General features: G+C 54.6%; 1 protein-coding gene across 4 annotated transcripts in view; it reads left to right on the top strand.

Annotated features, from left to right (window-relative positions):
* SBF1 (SET binding factor 1) overlaps nt 1–18,510 on the top strand; it is a 60,360-nt gene that overhangs the window by 8,472 nt on the left and 33,378 nt on the right. For all 4 annotated transcript variants that reach the window (XM_010566043.1, XM_010566042.1, XM_010566041.1 and 1 more), the window contains exon 3: nt 11,888–11,973. In XM_010566043.1, the coding sequence (XP_010564345.1) occupies nt 11,888–11,973 (86 nt within the window). The remainder of the gene's footprint in view (nt 1–11,887; nt 11,974–18,510) is intronic.

Genomic DNA, 18,510 nt, shown 5'->3' with positions numbered 1-18,510 from the left:
CTGCCCTGTTCTCACATAGCTCCTGATCCCCGTGACGCTGGATGGCGTGAGCCGAACACCGCCGGCGGTGGCTGCAGCAGGAGGGTGGTTTCGGTGGTCGTTTCCATGGTGGCAGGAGGAGATGCAGGGCCCCGGGGCAGGTCATGGGCTGCGCGTGCCAGTGCTGTGCCTGAGGTTCCTGGGCGGCACGTAGGGATTCTTGGAGGATTTCAGGAGGCGCGGGCTGTTCCAGGTTTAGGATCGCACTGAGGCAGACTGTAGATGGGCTCAGACGGTCCAGAGCCATCCCGCAGGTGTTTGGGCACCGCTGTCCGTCAGGTTCTGGCTTCAGGGTGGTGTGGGTTTGCAGGCGTGAGGAGATGCAGCGGGATCCTCAGGGCTGCATCATGCCAGAGCTGGTGATGGAGCTGTGCTCGCTCCTGCCGGGGAGGGCACGGCCAGGGATGCAGCCCTGTGCGAGGGACCTTGGCAGTGAGGGTGGAAAGCAAACAGAGCTCAGTCGAATGTGCAGGCTGGGACTCTCGTGATGGGTGGGAAAGCTGTAGTGTCTGCGCCGTAGTGTTCATCACAAATGTGACTACAGGGTGTCTAACACTGAGTTTTGAATCGTGCTGAAGTGCTTGGACACTCCTTTGTTAAAACTTCAAATTTGCTGTCCAGTGCTGGATTACTCCTGCAAGAGATGCACTTCGATGCCCTGTTGCTGTGATTCCGGGCTGAGGACCTGGCAAGTCAGCACGTCTGTCAATGCCCCACATGGCTCAGCAACGCTGTGCTGCGTTTTGGGATATGTACAGCTCCCGTGCGGTTTTTGAGGTGAATACGCTGCTTTCTGCGATTCTTCCTGAGGTCTCTGGACGCAGTGGGCTGGAGCGCTGGAAAGCCCATGCTGCCAGCGGGGCTGTAAGGTCCCAAAGCTTAAGACTGAAAATGATGGCGGGCTGCGGAGGTGCAGCGTATCCCCACGGCTGCTCCATGAGCTGGGGTACGCCCAGCTGCCGTGTCCTGTCCGCACGGCCAGAGCGGGTTTCTGGAGGGACCGGTGGGTCCCCGCTGGCACTGCTGGGCTGTGGCGGGGCAGGAGGAGCCGTCGTCACAGCACGTGCTGTTTTTAGGCCTTGGGTAAATGTTGGTGGCGTGGCCCTGTAATTATCGGGACAGGGTGCCAGTGGAGCTGGCTAATAGCTCCCCTGGGAAATAACTGGAATTTGGCATCAGGTAAAAATAGAACAGGTTCCTCCCCAAAACACTTTTAGCAGCTCGCCGTGTGCCCGCAGAGCCATGTGTGGGCCGCGCTATTTGCTCTGTGCCCACGCGTGACGGCCGGGGATTACCGTGGTGGCGCATGGCGGGACGGCTGCGCTGGCTGTGGTCGGGCTGACCGGCTGGGAGCTCTGTCCCTGCCTGACGGTGGCAAAGAGGAAGGGATGTTAAAATTGGGGCAGGGAAAACCAGCTCTGTCCCTCCATGCAGACGCAGTCGCTTTCTAGCGCAGAGCTCCTGATGGGCACTGGGTCCTCTCCTCCCGGGAGGATTTGAGCAGCAGTGTCCCCCCTGGGTGCTGCACTAGCTGCGGCTCTTGGTGCTGTCCCATTTAGCCCAGCAAGGTGTTATTCTTGCTGCAGAAAGAAAGTCTGGGCTGTGGGGCTGATGATGGGCACGTCCCGTGCCATGAGCCTGCTTTCTGGCTGAGCCGGGGATGTGGTTGCAGCCAAGGGTGCTGCCTGGCTTTTGGCTCACCCTGAGCCCTGGGGTGCATCCAGACACCATGTTGGTTCCTCAGAAAAACCTTTGGTTAATTGTGGGATCTGATACCATTTCAGACACGGGGCTTTATAAAGTGTGTGTGTTGTGGAAAACATGGAAGGACTGAATTAGGTTATACGCAGTGAGGTCTCCTCTTGCATTACGACCCATTATACCTTAAACACTGGTGTGCTCAGGAGCCGTGCATGCTGGCACCACGTCAGTCTAAAAATTTTCTTGTTGCTTATTCTGCGTTGGAAAGGAGATGCTCACATTTTGGGCCTACTGCATATAAGTAACCCTGCATCTACTGGGCCGTACAGCCCCTTCACCTCCAGACTGCAGCAGTATGTCTAACACAGCCTTTTATGACCTATTTTGACTCTCATGCTGCTCCTGTACTGCAACTTAGTGCCACAGCTTCCACGATGAGGCATGTGGGCAGGAGTGCTGATGTGCTTTGCTGCTTGCTCTGCGGGCGCCGGGGAGGGCAGGGAAGGGGATGGATGGAGCATCCTGCACCACTGAGCAGCCCTTGCAGCTCCGCTGAGCTCGTCTGGCAGCTACGCCTGCTCTTCAGCATTGAGCATCGAGCATGGCACCCTCAGCCTGTCCAGGGCAAGGAGGAAGCAGGGTAAAAAAAGGTAAGTAAGGTGACACTGGCATGTACTGTCGCTTCTGCTTTCTGAGTTTGCACTGCTCTGTGCCGGGGAAGGGCGAGGGTCGAACTTAATGCTGCATTAACAAGGCTTGTTAGTGGATTTCTTAACGATTCCCACTTAGAGCGGGTGTAGTTTTTGATCAGACAGGGTCCCCTGCTGCAGCCCCAGCTCAGTTGTCCTTTTAGTTTGTGCATGCCTTGAGGGGCAGCAGGGAGAGCAGCTCTGCTCTGAAGTGGATCGTGGAGTGTTTGATCAGGAGCACGAGTAAACCATGAGATTTGTATTCCCCAAATATCAGTTGTTCTGCACTGAAAATACCTATTATGGTAGATAATTGGAGAAGAGAAATTTCTCCCTTCCAAAGCCCCCATGTCCCTGTACCACCCTGGCTGAAGCTGTAACTGGCTCCCAGCAGCTGTGCCTCGCTCTCCTCTCCACGCTGCTCTGAAACCTTTCTCCACCTTGAATATCTGCAAGGCAGTGCTGGGGGGGCACCCAAAGCAGTGAGGCTCGCCCTGCACGAGAAGGATGTTGGAGGCCCACAAACGTGCTCATTGCCAAGGTAAAGGTGCTTTCCAAAACTGTCCCTGCTGTCCTTTATTGTCCCTCCAGCTGCTTAGTGGTGCCCAGTATCTCACAGCCCCAAAGCTGGAGGAGCACTGGCGTGCTCAGCATTTGATCTGTGTGCAGCATCACCAACCCCTCATCAGCAAACAACTTGAGCCTGTTCCAGCAGTGGTCTCCTGCTCTGAGGATGCTCCATTGAGGAGGTGGTACTTGAGACAGTCTTCAAATGCCCGATGACAGTTGTGGGACATTGAGAACCATGATTTTTTTTTTTTTCTAGTTTTTTGGACGAGTGAATCTTAATTTGTAGGATGCCCTGTGTCGGGTGGTCTCATCATTGGGAGTGCTTTGCTTGCACTAGGGACCACTATTTCCATCTCAGTAAGGCTGCGGTGAATGGAGGGTGCCGGAGTGGAGCAGGCAGGGTTGGGAAGTGTTTCTTTCTTCTGGTTGAGGACCGTGAGTCCTCTGCAGGCCCCTGGGTAAGGTCTGATGCTTTGCTGCTGCTCCCGGCCCTTCCAGAGAGACATTTGCAGACACTTGGGGTTGGAGAGTTCCTGCTGGGTGGGGAATTCCCTCTGCAGCACAAGTGGAGCCCTGGGCAGGGCTGGGATACAACTTTGTCTTGCTTTTTGGCAAACTGGATTCTCCAGAAACTTTTGCTAAAATGGTGGCTTTCAAGTTGTGGTTTGTAGAGATTTGGAAATTCAGTTGCAAATCTAACCAGCCTGCAAAGTATAAGCTGGGCAAAGTTATTTTCAGTGAGGTTAGATTAAGGGAGAGCCTTGCAGTGTTTCCAGGAGCGGGATAGGGAATCTGTGTCTGGTCACCCTGTGCCTCAGGGTATGAGGCCATCACCTCCATGCTTCAGGTGGAGCACACAGCTTGAACAGCAAGGACCTGCTGTTGGGAGCCAGTTCCTCCCTCAAGAGAGAATAAAAGCCAAAGTTGACACGAGTGTTTTCAGTTGGTGGCACTGGGTAGAGGATGCTTCTCCCAGCATCTTCCGTAGCTCCGCGTCACTCCTGGTCCCTCTGGGTTTGGAGGAACCCCCGGACAGCTATCTTGCCTTCTCCATCCAAGCAGCTGGCACTGTCACATTGCAGCTCTTGATTTTGCAGCATGTTTGTGCCTTAAAGCAGTTCCTGCGCTGTCGTGGCTCGGGACCGTTTTTGTGGAGGGCTCCTCCGAAGAGACCTCTGGGTCCGGGTGCAGGCTGGGGGGAGCGGGTGCTCTCTCCAGCAGCCGGTGGTGAGCGAGGCACGGTGTGCGTGGTGGTTTGGGGGAGGCTGGGGGCCCTACGTTTGCATGGAGGCTCTGCTGGTTGTGTCAAGCCCGAGGTATTTATGAAGGCTTCCTGTTACGTACTGGCAGGGAGCATTTCCAGAAATGGCTATGGGTGAACAAGTGGTAGGCAGCTGTAAAACGCTTATCTCTGTCTCCCTGCCAGTAACCCTCTGGGCCCCAAGCAGCACTTTCCTGGGACGAGCTCTCGGAAACAGACGGATTTTTTTTTTTTTTTAATTACTTCCTCTTATGCCTTAATGTTTCTAAAGATAAATAGAGCTCTCCTCTTGGCATCTGCTCAAGGAACAGTAAAGCTTTACAAAGGAGCAAAGCTCCATATCAGCATGTACCGTGCCTAGTCTCCAAATCTGCGGTTTGTTTCATAGATGGTAGTAAATCTTTCTCTCCAGCTCCCTGCCCAGGACGATTTATTTCCTGCTGAACAGGAGGTCCTGCCGAGCTGCTCCCTCCTTTGCTGGACCGGTCCTGGATCCCGGGATCTTTCCTGACCTGTTCAGCTGTTTACTCTGGGGCATGTGTTGGGGCAACTGAGTGTCATCCTGAAAGCACCGTGCTTGGGCAAGAGCAGTGGCCTCCACCTTGTTGGGAGATCTGAGCGGACCTTTCGACAGGGAGCCAGAGTGGCAGGAGAGTGACCACGTCCCCGCAGGCCCGTGGTGGCTCCCGGGGTTTTCCAGCCGCGTCTCCTTGCCCCGCAAGGGTTTGCCGGCGTGCCTGACCCCATCGAGTCTGCACCTCACAGGTCCTGGTGCTGCCCCGGCGCGGAGGTTGGGTCCCCAGCTGCCCCTGGGCTGCCTGCTTGCCGGGCCGGTGCCGTGCACCCGCCAGCCGGGGGGGGAGATGGGGTGTCTTGCCGACACTTCTCAGCCTTAATTTGAGAGTGAGTAAGAACAGGTTTGAGGAAGGTAATGACAGCTCGGGGACGGGAGCGGGGGCCCGGGGAAGGAATGGTGTGAAAATAGAATGGTGAAGAGCTCTGTAAGGGAGAGCAACGCCGTCCAGTTCTTCACAGGCTTTAATTTTAGCTCTCCTATAAACATCTCATTACTAAGCGGCTCATCCAGAAGAACTTCCGAGAGTCATGACGTTCAGTGGAAGTGCTGTGCTGGGAAAACATGAGCAGGTATTCACCACCCCACACCAGCTGGGCAGCGATGTTCCCACTGACTCTTCTTGAGGATGTTTTATCTGGGAGCGAGTGACCCAAGAATGGAGTATTTTGCCTGCCTTTCGGAGGTGGTCCATCGTTGTAAGGAAGTTTCCCAACAACGAGTTGGTCGTGTTTTGATCAGAGTTGCATGTAGACAGTTTGCTTCACCACCCAGTTCTGCATTTGGTCCCATCCCAAACTGTTTGTCCTTCTGATCATTATCATCTTGTGTTTACAGAGAGTCAAACATGCCCTCAAACATCACCAAGGCGATCATTAAACACAGAATGAGTTCATTTTTCCCCCCCTTTTTTTTTTTTTTTTTTTTTTTAAATTTACTCAGGACAGGAATTGGTGTTCTGGGTGCAACTTTGTGTCTTTGTAGAGACTTTTGCCTTAAATCCTGCTGTTGTCCTGCAGACTTGCTGCCCGGTGTGCTTTCTGTATCTGGTTCAAATCTGGCTCCGATCCGTGGCCATGAGCAAGGTGCCAGTGATTTGGCTGCTGCACAGGCATCTGGTGTTCCTGCAGTCTGGGAAAGGGTCGAGCTTTGTTTCTTCCCAAGTTTCTTCTTCTGTGAAGTTGCACTAAAACATGAAGCGAAGGAGAACGTGTGGATTATTTATTTGTCTGGAATATTTACTCCTCTGGCTTGCTGGCCCCCACCCTGTGCAGACAGAAAAGGCGGCCGTGCCTGCAGCAGGGACTTGGTCATCTAGGGGGAGCTGACGGGGACAGTGGGTATCCAGTAAGTGCCACTTCATATACACGTGGCAGCAAAATGACTCCTCTCCCCGGGGTGTCCGCACGGGTGGATGGCATGCCGCGGTGCTGCCAGGGGCACCTCCTCCTGTGCCAGGGGGACATTGCCCGTGGCCGGGGTGTGGGGACGAGGGCAGTCTGCTCGGTTGGTTTGGGGCAGGTGGGCTTTCCCCACGGGAGGGCTTGGGGCACCCAGGACGGTGGCAGACGTGGGGCTGCCATGGTGGCCGGGAGGAGCGGGGCAGCCCTGGCCCCACCAGCCCCGCACACAGCCCTTTTGTTTTCCTCCATAAAAAAGCCATTCTTCGTGCTCCTTTCATAAATATGTAATGAGGGAACAGTGCAGTCATTGTCCTCCGAGCAGACACTTGTTGTGTTGTTCTGGGGCTGCTGTGCCCGCCGGTGCGGTGGGTTTGGTGGGATGGGGGGAGGACTTCAGTCTCTGGGCTGAGGATGGCTTGCTGGGCTCAGTTCTGAATCCCTATTGCTGCCTTATTCTCTCTCTCTCTGTTGTTTTATATATCCCCCAAAGCTTCTCCCTGCCCTCTGGGAAGGAAGAGCTGATGTTCGTGGGCTAGAATTTTCCACCTTCTCTGCTCCTGCAGGTGTTAGCACTCCTGTTAACTGGGCGTCAAGTGGTAGTCCTGCCTTTTTCATCAGGTCAGCATGATAGAAGTCTTCTTGTAGGACATTTTGAGGCCAGCGGGATGAACACAGAAGCCAAGATGTGAAGATCACACAACTAGGGAAGATCTCAAAGGTGCTTCTCTTGTACTGAGAATGAAAGAAATGAGACGGAGAAGGGGTTTTGTCTGGAGCCTGCCTCTGAAACTGGTTTGTTGGGGTGAGGCATGACAGGCAGAGCAGGGGAAATAAGAGCCAGTGATGACTTGGCCTGTAATGGTTATATCTGAAAGCGAAACAGCAGGTGGGGACATTAGCGTGAAAAATAAAATTGTATTTCCTGGTTGGCGTGCTTGAGAGGAGAACCATGCAGCTCTGAGAGCTTGGCGGGAGCCGTTGGGCTGTAGGCAGGTGTCCGTCCCTGTGAGGATGGGTCTCCTCTGGCCAGGGCAGGGTCCTGCTGAGATGTCTTCCAGCAGCGATTGTGGCTGCAGCTTGTCTCCAGTTCATCTCTGCTTTGGGAGAGCTGGAAGTTACTGACTGAAATTGTGTGGGCTTTTTCCCTTTCTCTCTTTAAGCTGTTGAATTATTTTTTACTAAAAAGTGAATTCCATCATGCGGAGAAAGAGGAGTGGAGGTATGGGGAGGGGTGATGTAGCTCTCCATGATGCCTAGAAGAACTACAGTAGTTTATCACATGTGGTTTGATAGTTTTGTGACTTGGGGTGTGGGACATCAGGGTTGCCTGCAGAGCAGCCTGCAGTTCCTGTGCCATCACCGCGTGCTGCTGTGCGTTTGCAGCACTCTGTCCCACGACAAGCTGTCTGCCTGCCAGTCTGAAGCGCAGCCTGTAGCTGAGCAGCTAGGCATGGCCCAGTGAGCTGTCGATGCCTGTCAAAGCTTTGCAGAGATTGCAGCCTTGGACCGCTTGCTCTCTCATTCCTGGCAGACCTTTGCTGTTTGCTGGGCAGGCGTGAACTGGGCGAGCTTCCTGCCTTTGCTTTCTTGTCGCAGGCATCACGCAGCCAGGTGCTGAAGCATGATCTGGCTTGGGTTCAGCTTTGGACTGCAGCGAGGATGTGCTTTCCTGTCACCCTGGAAAGCTGCAGAGGGGGAGCATGGAGCCGGCCAGAGCCTCCTGGATCTCACTCTGCACATCACATCGTTCTTGACCTGATCTCATCACAGTTTGTCGCAGCAGCCGAATGTAGTGGGTTTGTTTTTTAATTCCAGCCATCCTGGGTAGTCAGGTGCTGGTTTGTAATAAATACAGCCTGCACATTTTGGGTGAGAATCTCTTGCCTGGGGCTTCTCTAGAGAGAGTGCTTGTTTTCTTCCCGATGCCATGCAGTGCCCTGTTTCTTGCTGGCCAGCACTTGGCAGCTGCGCTCCCATGCCATCATGCCAGCAGCCACCACCTTGCTTTGCAGGTAGAGTGGAGCGTTGCTGAGGGATGTGCTGGCAGGTTTGTCATGCCATAACACTGGTTGATGCAATAGCTCCTACTCCTTGTGGTGTAGTTGCCCAACCACTGTTTGGTACTGCTCACAGCCCTGTGAGGGCTACGTGGGTTGTTGCTCGTTCCAAGAGCATCATTAGCGACCTGCTCCATAGTCCAGGGCTGGTGCCTGATTTGCATGTGACGGAGCAGGCTTGCAGGCATGGTTTGGGTATGTTGCATCGCTTACCACAGATCTCAGCAGTAATTGCTCTTGGCAGAAGCTTCAGGTCCCCTTTTAGGTTGCGTTTCATGGCTTTGTGCCTTGTGGCTTAATACTGTTTTGCAGGAAGCCACCTCAGTAACTATGGTCAGTGCTTTGTAGCATAAAGTGTTTTATGATGCTTTAAAACAGGTGAATTTTAAAAATAATTTCTCCTTTGAGATACAGAGCAGCTCTTGGAAGCCTCTGCTAACGACAATTCAAAGCAACGATGAAGTTGAGGTCCATCTCCCTGTACCTGGGGTGAGCTGGCAAAACATTTCTGTGTTTGAAATGTTCCCCCCCCTCTCTCCCAGCAGAGCTAGACAACAACCCAGCCTCCCTGCTGGAAGCTGGGGTGAAGGAAGGCTGAAGCACCTCTTGCTCATGGGTTGAGGACTTGTGAGCTTTGTGTTTCCCTGTATTATATCATACTGAATTTTCGAGGTTCAGGGGTGTGGGAGTCGTGCCTGAGCCTGCAGGAGGGCTGATTTCTTGAGACTGACTGTACTGGTTGTACCGTGTTGCTTGGTGAAACACCCTCCTGTGCTTTCAGTAACCTGAGAGCAGAGGGCTTCAGGTGTGAGTGTTGGAAAAGGACTTGTTCCAAACAAGATCCTTTGCCTAAAAAACATGAAAATTCACTTCGCCTGTGACTCTCCTCGCTCCCATCATTGCAGCATGCTCCACAGAGAAGGTCCAGCTCCTGGAGCAGCTGGAGAAGCTGCTGCACAGTTGGGTTCCCCATTGGCCTGACCCTGCATCTTCCCTGGAGTGGGAGCACTGGCTGCTGTGCCCCATGCTGTATGGCAGCGCCAGCCTGCAGCTGTTTTCCTGCAAGCTGGTAGGCAGTTGCTGGGTGAATTTTCCAGGAAAGGTGGGCACCTCTCTGCAGGGGACTGGAAACACTCTGGAAACATGGCCCTGGGGCCCAGGAGATGGAGTCTTGGCTTAGTCTTTTTCCAGGACATTCGTTCCGAGCTCCTCTTGTCACGTCACTTAAGAGACAAGTGACCCACCAAGTGCGAGGGAAGCAGAGGGCTGTCTCTTACTTGGCCATGACCCCACTGGACTGAGAACCAGCCGTTCCCGGAGAGTCCCCAGCGTGCCAGTGCTCACCGCTGCTGGCCTGCCTGAGAGTTAAGGTCATCTGGTTCTGTTGTGTCAGCTGAGTATTTAGCTTTTTGCTTATTTAGAATTTCCTGTATGATGATAACATCTCATAAACTTCCAAATATAGCTTAACACTAATTCAGACTGTAACAGGCTGCCCCAGGAACAGTGACCAGGTGTCACCTTAAGTCGTGCCGGCCTTTTTGCAACGGAGCGGCAGGAGGAGGCAGGAAGGAAGACGCAAAGCGAAGCAGCTGCGTTAATGCCGACGTTTGCAGGCACACGTGCTTTCCCAGGCATCTCAGCTGGGGACAGCAGAAGAATCGGTGGGGCTGGTCCAGCTCCCCTCCACAGGAAGGGATGCGCTGATCGGACAGCCTGATACGGCCGGCGAGTGGCTCGGACACTGTGTGTGTTGAATGATGGGAAGTAGGAAGGCAAGGATCAGGCTACCTGTGGAGTAGCTGAGGAAAGTGCTGGGTGGCTTGGCTGGCCAGAATTTGTAAGTCAGGCTGCTTATTAATGCCAGTTGCTAAAATCAGGATTTATGTAGTCCACGGATCGCTAAATAACATGGCAGCACTTGGCTTTGAGAAAACCCAGGGGGTCAAGTTCCCCTTGTTCTAAACAACACCTGGAGTGTTTTTTACATTTGCATTGAGGATGATCTTGTGTCTGTTTCCCTTGTGATGAAGAGAGTGCGAGTGAAGACACATGCACTTGTGGCAAGGCTGCTAGAGGAAGCCGTCAAGGAGGGCACGGGTCTGAGAGAGCTCGCCGGGTGCAGGCTGTCGGAGAGCTGTAATTCTGACGTGTGTGTCTAAAAGGGTTTTTCCTGTCTGTGAAGCTTGAGTCGGGTCGTTTGTGCTCAGAGGAGGCAGGTCTTACTCAACACGTTTGGCCTGAGCACCTTGCAGTGACTGATGCTGTCGGCGGCGCCTGGGACCTGTCTGGAGGGGAAGGTGGTGTCTGAGCACGGGGTGGGAGATTTGGTTAACCTGACGCTCGATGCTATTTTCTTCACAGCTTGGTGCTGACCTTTCCTTTTTGGTCCTCAGACTATAAGTAGTGTCTTTTCTGATGCCTTGTTCTGCTAAATTCAGCTGTGGCTGGCTGGTGGTAAGTGGAGCAGTGGAAACAGGTCTAGGTGCCAGAAATAGTCCTTCCGTGGTGCACGCCTTCTGGTGAGGCTCCTCCTGTTACCTGGCCCCATCAGCAGTCCTGGGGCCAAAATCCAGCTGTGCCGGAGGTAGGCCTGAAGGCAGCAGGCATTACTGTAAGGGACAAGAGAGGCAGTCGTCCCCTGGGACGATGCAGTGGATGCAGTAATCTCTCAGCAGCTCTGCAAGGGACCGAGATGGTGCCACTTTACAGGTGCTGCCTGCCTTTGTGGCTGTGCCTAGCCTGTGGTAGGAGCAAAATCCTTCTCAGGATTTCTTATTCCCAGACTCCAGCTTGATCCACTGGAGCAGGATTTTACTGCGAGCAGCTTCATCACTGACAGGATGTGGCCAGCGTAGAAGCAGCTTCCCCAGCCTTGCAGGCTCTGTGAATGTAGCAGGAGCTACCTGAGTTTCAGCTGCTTCAGGCTATCCCAAGAGCTGTCTGCCAGCAGAAGAGCTGGCCTGCTCCCTGGTGTGCCAGTTTCCATGCTTGCCTGGCCAGCTAGTTCAGGGCATGATCTGGGTGAAGCACAGGTTTTTTTATTTGGGTTGGTGTGGGCTGGTGGACAGGTGTGGTGGGGGTGCGCTCCTTCCAGTAGCAGGGCAGGCTTCAGGTGCCGTAAAGCCACAGGGAAGTGGCAGCTCCAGGGTAACTTGAGAGTAAAACTGGGTGGCATGATGCCATTGTTCGGGGAAAACGTCAAGTGCCAGGTTGTAGATAATGAGCAGTGAATTACAGTTCAAAAGCTGTATGTATGATCTTGTGTTAACAACACAAGGAAGGAAACTTAAACTTGACCAGAGATCTGCCACACTTCTGCTGTACCTGTTACGCACCTTTAGATAAAGAGTTTATGAGTTGTTTGCTCACTACTCTATTAAAATTGCTGCTTTTCCCTGTGGTAGGGGCAGTCCTGCCATACAGCTGTGTTTGTGGAAGGGGCCGGGGTCTGTTCTGTGCTGCCCATGTCCATGGAGGGCTGACACAGTGCTGGAGTGTGCTGGTGTTGCTTCCAGCCTGGTGTTACCAGAGGCTGAAATGCCGGCTGTGTACCTGCTGCCTGCCCTCTAATCCCCCTCTTGTCTCTGCAGGGAGTGGGGATGGACAGGGACAGATACTCCAGCGTTTCCCGGAGAAGGACTGGGAAGACAACCCCTTTCCCCAAGGCATCGAGCTGGTGAGTGTGCTGTCCCTCAGCACTGGGACCCTGGGGAAGCGTGACCGGCGTGTGGGGCAGGTGACACCATGGCACTGCGTACGCACATCTCGCTGGGCACTGCTGGGTCTGACCAGGGGAGCCCACCTGTCCCCTGACGCAGCTCCAGCTCCGTAAAACTGCGGGATCCAGCACACTGCCTCCCAGCTGGGCCACGGCAGAGCTGTCCAGAGGCGGTTGCTGCTGCACGCCCTGCTGGGGGCTGGCTCCTCTCCTTGCCACTTTGCTCCCCCTCCTCCTCTGGGATCAGCTACTCGGGATGCTGGAATGCTTCCTAGAGGAGCTGCACGGATGCAGCGTCAGTGCCATTGTCAGGCCTCTCCCAAGTGCTTTGCCAAGCAAACCGCTCCCCTCCTCGGGCCAGCGGTATCGGCAGCAGCTCACCCTCCGGCAGGCCTGGGTGTGCTCTGTTTGCTCTGCCCGGCGAGGAGGGTTGCTGGGCTCTGGATCCCTTCCCCAGCCCTCCGGACACATTCGCCTGCTGTTGTGAGTCCTTTGAGGTTGCAATCATTGCTGGGTCATACCCATAAAGTGACACACCCCGTCTAATTTGGCACTGCGTGGGTTCTTCACAAACCAGCTTTTGACTAATCAAGGATAATGGGATTGTTCTCCTCGGTTGCTAAATTTGAGTAGAAGTTCTTCTCAAATCCTCCCTGCTGCATTGGTGCTGCTGCTGAGGAGCTCTGAAGGAGAGGAGCTGGTGCTCTGCTGCCAGCCAAAGCAAGTGGGTTGGGCTGCCGGCTGTCCAGACCCCTTTTCACCCTTAAACTGAGTCCCCTTCTGAGCTGCTCTCCTCCTCCCCCACTGCCGTCCTTCCCAGTTTCCAACTGCAGTGCAAAACCTGAAGACAAGACGAGACTTCAGAGGTTCCTTCACTGCCTTGCAGGCCTCACGGCGCTGGGACTGTCCTCATGCTGCTCCTCGAGGCCTTGCAAGTACCTTTGCTGCACTGGGAGGTGTCGGTGCCCGCAAGGCCAGTGTGTGATGGTTGGTGCAGGGATGCCGGCTAGCCGAAAGCCCCCGTCCTCCCCTGGAGCGGAGGAGCTGGGAGCGGCCAGCCCTTTCTGCCCCCGTAGGTATGCGCAGAGGGATTGCACCTCCCTGTTCGGATGGCCCCAGCCTGGGTCACCCGCCAGCAGGACTCGCCAAAGGGCATTTGTGCATCCCTGACGAGGGATTTTTTCGGCGAGGGAGTCCTGAGTACCTGGCGTAGCAAAGGGCGTTCCAGGTCCCTGTGCTTCCCCAAGGCTTCGATGAATCATAGAATAGAATCATAGAATATCTCAAGTTGGAAGAGACCCATAAGGATCATCGAGTCCAACTGAGGGATGGCTTTGGGAGCTCATTTCCTTAGAGGAGGTGTGTCATGGGCACTCAGGGCACTGCGTGTTGGGATCTCTGACTTGCACTGTCCACGTGCGGGGCTCCGGGTAGCTGAGAGGGGTGGTGGCCCAGCCGGCATCTCGTTTCGTGGCCTGGGCAAGTTCCCTGTGCTATTTAATGCTTGTTTTCCGAGCGGTGGATCTGCGGCCACCCCTGGTTGCCCGTCCGGGCTCAGTTCTGCTTTCAGCTGCCTCCCACATTTCGTGGCCTTGTCCAGAGCCAGTGGTCATCTCCATCTTTGTGTGCGCTGGTGCCAGAGTATGTCCACATGAGCTGTGGCTGTTGGAGGCTGATCAAGACACCCTGTGTCCTGTGCCCTCCAAAGCTCTCATGTCAGGATTAACCGATCACCAAGGGACTCTGCTGGCACTTGCAAAGGAGAGCTGCTGGCATGCTCCTCTTACCCGGCCAGGAGCAACCAGCTTGTGGAACGGAGGGTGTCAGAGCTGGATGCATCTTTGATCCTGTCCTCATCCCTCTGCCCTGTCCTGGGCACTTGGCTTTGGCAGTTACCGCTGCAGCCGACAAGTTGTGCCACGTGCCCGCCAGCAAGTGTGGCGAGTCACTGGGATCAGCGGTGGTGGCCGGTTCATCTTCCTATCGCGTGCTAACTGTAACTCCAGCACAATTTTGGACTTCTTTGTGCTATTTTGTCTGAGGCAAAAATATATATTACTTTTCTGGTTAGTGTTTCCTGGTTGTCTGTAGGGGACTTGGGAACTGTCCCAAGAAAGTGGAAAGCTGCTTTTTTCCCAAGGGTCAAACCGTCCAGCCAAAAAATCCCTGGAATTTAAACAATTGGAGCCCCGTCCTGTTGGGAGCCAGGGGTGGCTCCGAGGCTTCCCACAAGCTGTCAGGAGGCATCCTGGGTGAGCAGCACGTAGGCCTGACACTAAGGCAGCTCCTGAAAATCAGACGGAGCCCACCGTGGGGGGTTTTGGGTGGTACATTACATTGCGGTCACTGCTATGTTTCTTTTTAACAGCTTTTTGGGGGAGAAGATTTTCTGGTGTGTGTAGGGAGCATGAATTTGTAGCTTCTGCCCTTGCGTGCCGTCTGATGGCAGTTCCAAACAAAAATATCTCATTTTAAAGGGTGGAAGTTCGTCTGGAGAGAGACACAGGATGTGAATGTGTCTCCTCTGTTGCAGCATCCTCCCCTCCCAGGCCAGAGCCATCTCCTCTGGCAGCCCTTGAGCCCACGGTGGGTTGTACTGGCTGCCCTCGCCAGCCTGGTGCAGGCAGACTGGGGGAGCAGGATCTCCAGGCCCTGGGGCAACTGGGAGAACCGGACTATTACTGCAGGTGAAACCACGGCAGAGATCCCCACTTCGGGCTGTGACTAACAGCTCTCGCTTCCAAGGGTTACTGGTTGCAGTGCCTGCGGTGGTACCGAGTGAGGTGCGCGTTACGTTGTGGGAATGGAGATTCCTGCTAAAACCGGTGGCTGTGTGTGCTGTGGTGTGCTATGCCCGTTGGTTCCTTCTGCTCCGGTGAGGGTTAGTGCAATTCCTCCTCTGCCTTTCAGATCCCACCACAGTCCTTCTGTACTGCAATCTTACAGGTTTGCTTAACACAGCATGGTATTTCCCATGTCTTAAGGCCACTTGTGGATGGTTGTTGCATACTGTAGACTGTGTCGTCTGGGTACGTCCAAGCCTCCAGACACATTTCGTCTCTTCCAGCGCACACTGGCACCTGAGCCAGCATATGCCAGTGTTCCCTCCTGGCGCCTGGGCACTGGAGAGTGGTTAGGGTTTCTGCTGCTCTCTGAGATAAAACAGTGAAATCCTTTTGTTTTCCAACCAGCAGGTAATTGCCTGCGTGTTTGCAGCTTCAGTCTCCTTGTTTGGTGAAGGTGAGCCCAGGTTTGTATGACGTTTGTTCCCTGGCCGCTGGGAACGCTTGGGCAGAAGTGCCTGTAGGAGAATGCTGCATCTTGGCCCTGGCCTGGGGTAGGGTGGGCTTGGTGGGGCAGGGTCCACAGGTCTCCACTTCCAGGGGATGGTAACACACTCTGCTGCTTGCACAAAAGCTTCCTTTGTTGCTTTGCTTTTGTAAGGTGATGGTAGCTGAGCAGAGCCTCATCTAGTGCATCTGTCTTGACCAACAAACCTTTTCTTCACCTCTGGCACAGAGGGACCTGAGGTTGGCAGCCGACAGCCAAGCCTGTGCAGCCAGTGGCTGTTTCGGCAACGCTCTGGAGAGAGGAGAGCTGCCATCATGCTTTGCTGTGGGTTTGATCAGGAGTGGAGCAGGCAGCTCTTTATCCAGTGTCCCTGGTGGCTCCATGGGTCATCCCTCCTGCCTGGCAGCCAGCTCTGCTACAGGGTCGTGTTGCCCTCCCTTAGCTTTCCAGGGTGGAAATAAATGATCAGGAGGATGTCTTGGGACATCATAGGCTAGATCCTTGCAAAATAGATCCTTGCAAACTTGGGAGAGGCCTGTGATGTAACTGGTGGAAGAAGAGAAGGTGGTAAAGCAAGTGCTGATCTGTGCAGTGCTGTGGAAAACAAGGCTTGCCAGACACACTCACACACACATGTTGTCATGAGAGGTTGGTTTTGTTGCTAAAACTGCTCTAGGCAGTGTCTGCAGAGCCCGGCGCGCAGCTCTGCCTTTCTTTCTAAATAAATGAAGGGCTGTTGCTCCAGAGAGGCTTAGATGCCTGGCTGGGCATCTACCAGCGCTGGTCTGTAGGGGAGCTGCAGTACATCCTTCAGGTCAGTCGCTTCCATCAATGCCCCCCTCATGTAAGATTCGAGACTTTCTTCTCTTATGACTGTCTGCAGCTCACTCTTGTTCTCTGTGGGCACCCAGCAGTGCTGAGATGGGCCGTAAGGACAGACCGACGCCGCTGCAGCACTCGCCGTGTGGAGCCCTGGCAGCGTGAGCCAAGTTACCGCGCTGCTGTCACTGCATCGGCACGGCTGGGTCGTGCGGGCAGTGGGTCGTACCGCACCCGAGGGCAGAGCACCGGGAGTGATGGGTCTGCTCAAGTGGTGGGGGAAACAAATACAGGGTGAGCATCCTCCCGGTGCAGATCCAAGTTTGGGCGAGGCACCTCTTGCCCATGCAGATCCACAGAGATCTTTACTTTAGTGTGGGGGGCCGTAGTTTTGTCTTCCTCTAACTGTGGCACCTTCAGTGTTGCAGAGCACCACGGTACCACCATCGGTCACGGTTGGACTGCTTCTGGGGGACACTTGTTCTAATCACCAGCCAACCTATGCCCATCTTTCATGGAGGATGTTTGTCCTTCCTGGAGGATCTAGCTTGAAATGAGGCAGCAGTTGTGGACGTCAGACAGCTGTGTGCCTGGTGCTTTACAAACACGTGGGTGCTTTATGGTGACTTCAGGAGGATAAACTGGCTGAGGAGCTTTGAGTGCAATCAATCTGTGTTGCGGGTGACTCTGGGACATAGCCGGGGCATATCTGTGTACCCCAGTGGCATGACCTGATCCAAGGTGTCGCCTGCTGTGGTTTGAAGTGACTCGTGCTCTCTGCAGGTGCTGTTTTTAGGAAGCTGACTTCTTATCCCATGGCTGAGGAAGAGTCCCAGGTGACTTGGTGCTTGGAGCCCAGGTGGGTGTCAGGAGCCTCCTGCACCTCCCGTGGTAGGACCGAGGGCTCTGGTGGTCCTCGCTGAGCTCATACTTTGGGGGCAGAAGGTGGCGGAGCCATGACTTGGCCTGAGCAGGTGTAACCCCGAGTGAAGAGGCTGAAATGCGTTCACGTTCGTGTCGTGCCATCGTTTCCATGTGCCCATTTAGCGGTCGCGTAGTTGTCTCTGGAATAGGCTGAGGTTCCTTGGCACAGAAGGCAGCGTGACCGGGGAGCGGAGCAGAGCCTGTGCCCACCAGTGGTGATGATGTTGATGTCCTACTGGGGTTCCCTGGTAGAGGAGCAGTCCAGGGGATCTGGAGTTCCATTTCTCAGGCCTCTGGATGAGCACATTTGACCCCCAACATCTGGCTTGTACGCACCTGTCTCTGCAGGGAAGGTTTGATACCACAGTCATGGAGTGCATCCCTCTCTTTGCACTGGGATGCGGCAGTTGGGAAGTGCTGGGTGGGACCCAGCAGCAAATTCCTTGAGTGCAGCAGCTTTGTGTGCTTTGGTCTCATCATTTCTGCAAAGAAGTGTTTGCGCAGAGCGGTGAGCTACAAGTTGGTTTTGGAGCCCAGTGAGCAGAGGAACTCTCTGGTTGGGAGAGTGATGCTGCGTACTTACCCTGATAGCTGCTGAGCCATACTTTCCTCCTGCGGACTGATAGGGGAGCCAGGCAGCAGGCAGCCTTGTTTAAAAATGGCACCAGGAAGGAAAGGCCCTGGGACGCAGGTTTACAGGGACATACATGGCAGAGTCTGGGATGCAGCTGCATGAGTGCTTTTGCCTCGCCTCCTTCCCGCTGACATACCTGGGAAGCTGAAGAAAACCAAGCTCTTACAGCTGTGGCTGCACTGGGCTGCCCAGGGGAGGAGGGTCTGGGTCTGTGCAGCAGTGTGTGCACGCACGTGGAGTGCGGCAGTGGGCATGGAGAACGGTGAATAGCTGGAAAACTTCACCAGGTTGAAAACAGCTTTGATTTGCAAGGGTTTGGGCTGGAGCAGGGATTTCTGCAGCTTTGCAGCGTCAGCCCTTTCTGCCAGCCTGGCCCTGTTGCCGCCTTATTCTCATCCTCCGTTTTGCTCAAGTTGCATCTTCAGAGTGCATCAGGCCGCGGCCCCAGGAGCCGAGCTGTCCTGCTCTCAGTGAGGTCCAAAAAGTCTCGGGAATTTTCCACAGCTCCTCACCAGCCAAATGCAGATGCTGAGGAAATATTGAAAAATCCCTTGAGACTTCAAAACCAAGGGGGAGTCCTGGGGCTGCTGGCTGGAATTACCCACCAGCCCTGGGAGGGTGTTTGGAAAGTCCCCAGAAACCGGTAAAACGGTGTTTGGAGCTGCCTGAAGTGCGGTGTTGGTGTGGCCTGGGCCGGGTGTTTTCCAGCTGCCTGCCCAAAGTCAGGAGTGCCGCCTCCCAGCGTGGGTGCCCAGTTTTCCCAGTATGGGTGCCCTGATCCCTCCAGTGTGGGTGCCCCAGTCCCCCCAATGTGGGTGGCCCAGCCC

The sequence above is a fragment of the Haliaeetus leucocephalus genome, unplaced genomic scaffold, assembly GCF_000737465.1.
Source record: "Haliaeetus leucocephalus isolate CR32 unplaced genomic scaffold, Haliaeetus_leucocephalus-4.0 Scaffold202, whole genome shotgun sequence".
Taxonomy (NCBI): domain Eukaryota; kingdom Metazoa; phylum Chordata; class Aves; order Accipitriformes; family Accipitridae; genus Haliaeetus; species Haliaeetus leucocephalus.
The sequence above is the reverse complement of the archived record's forward strand: the minus strand, read 5'-3'. Positions and strand labels throughout refer to the sequence as shown.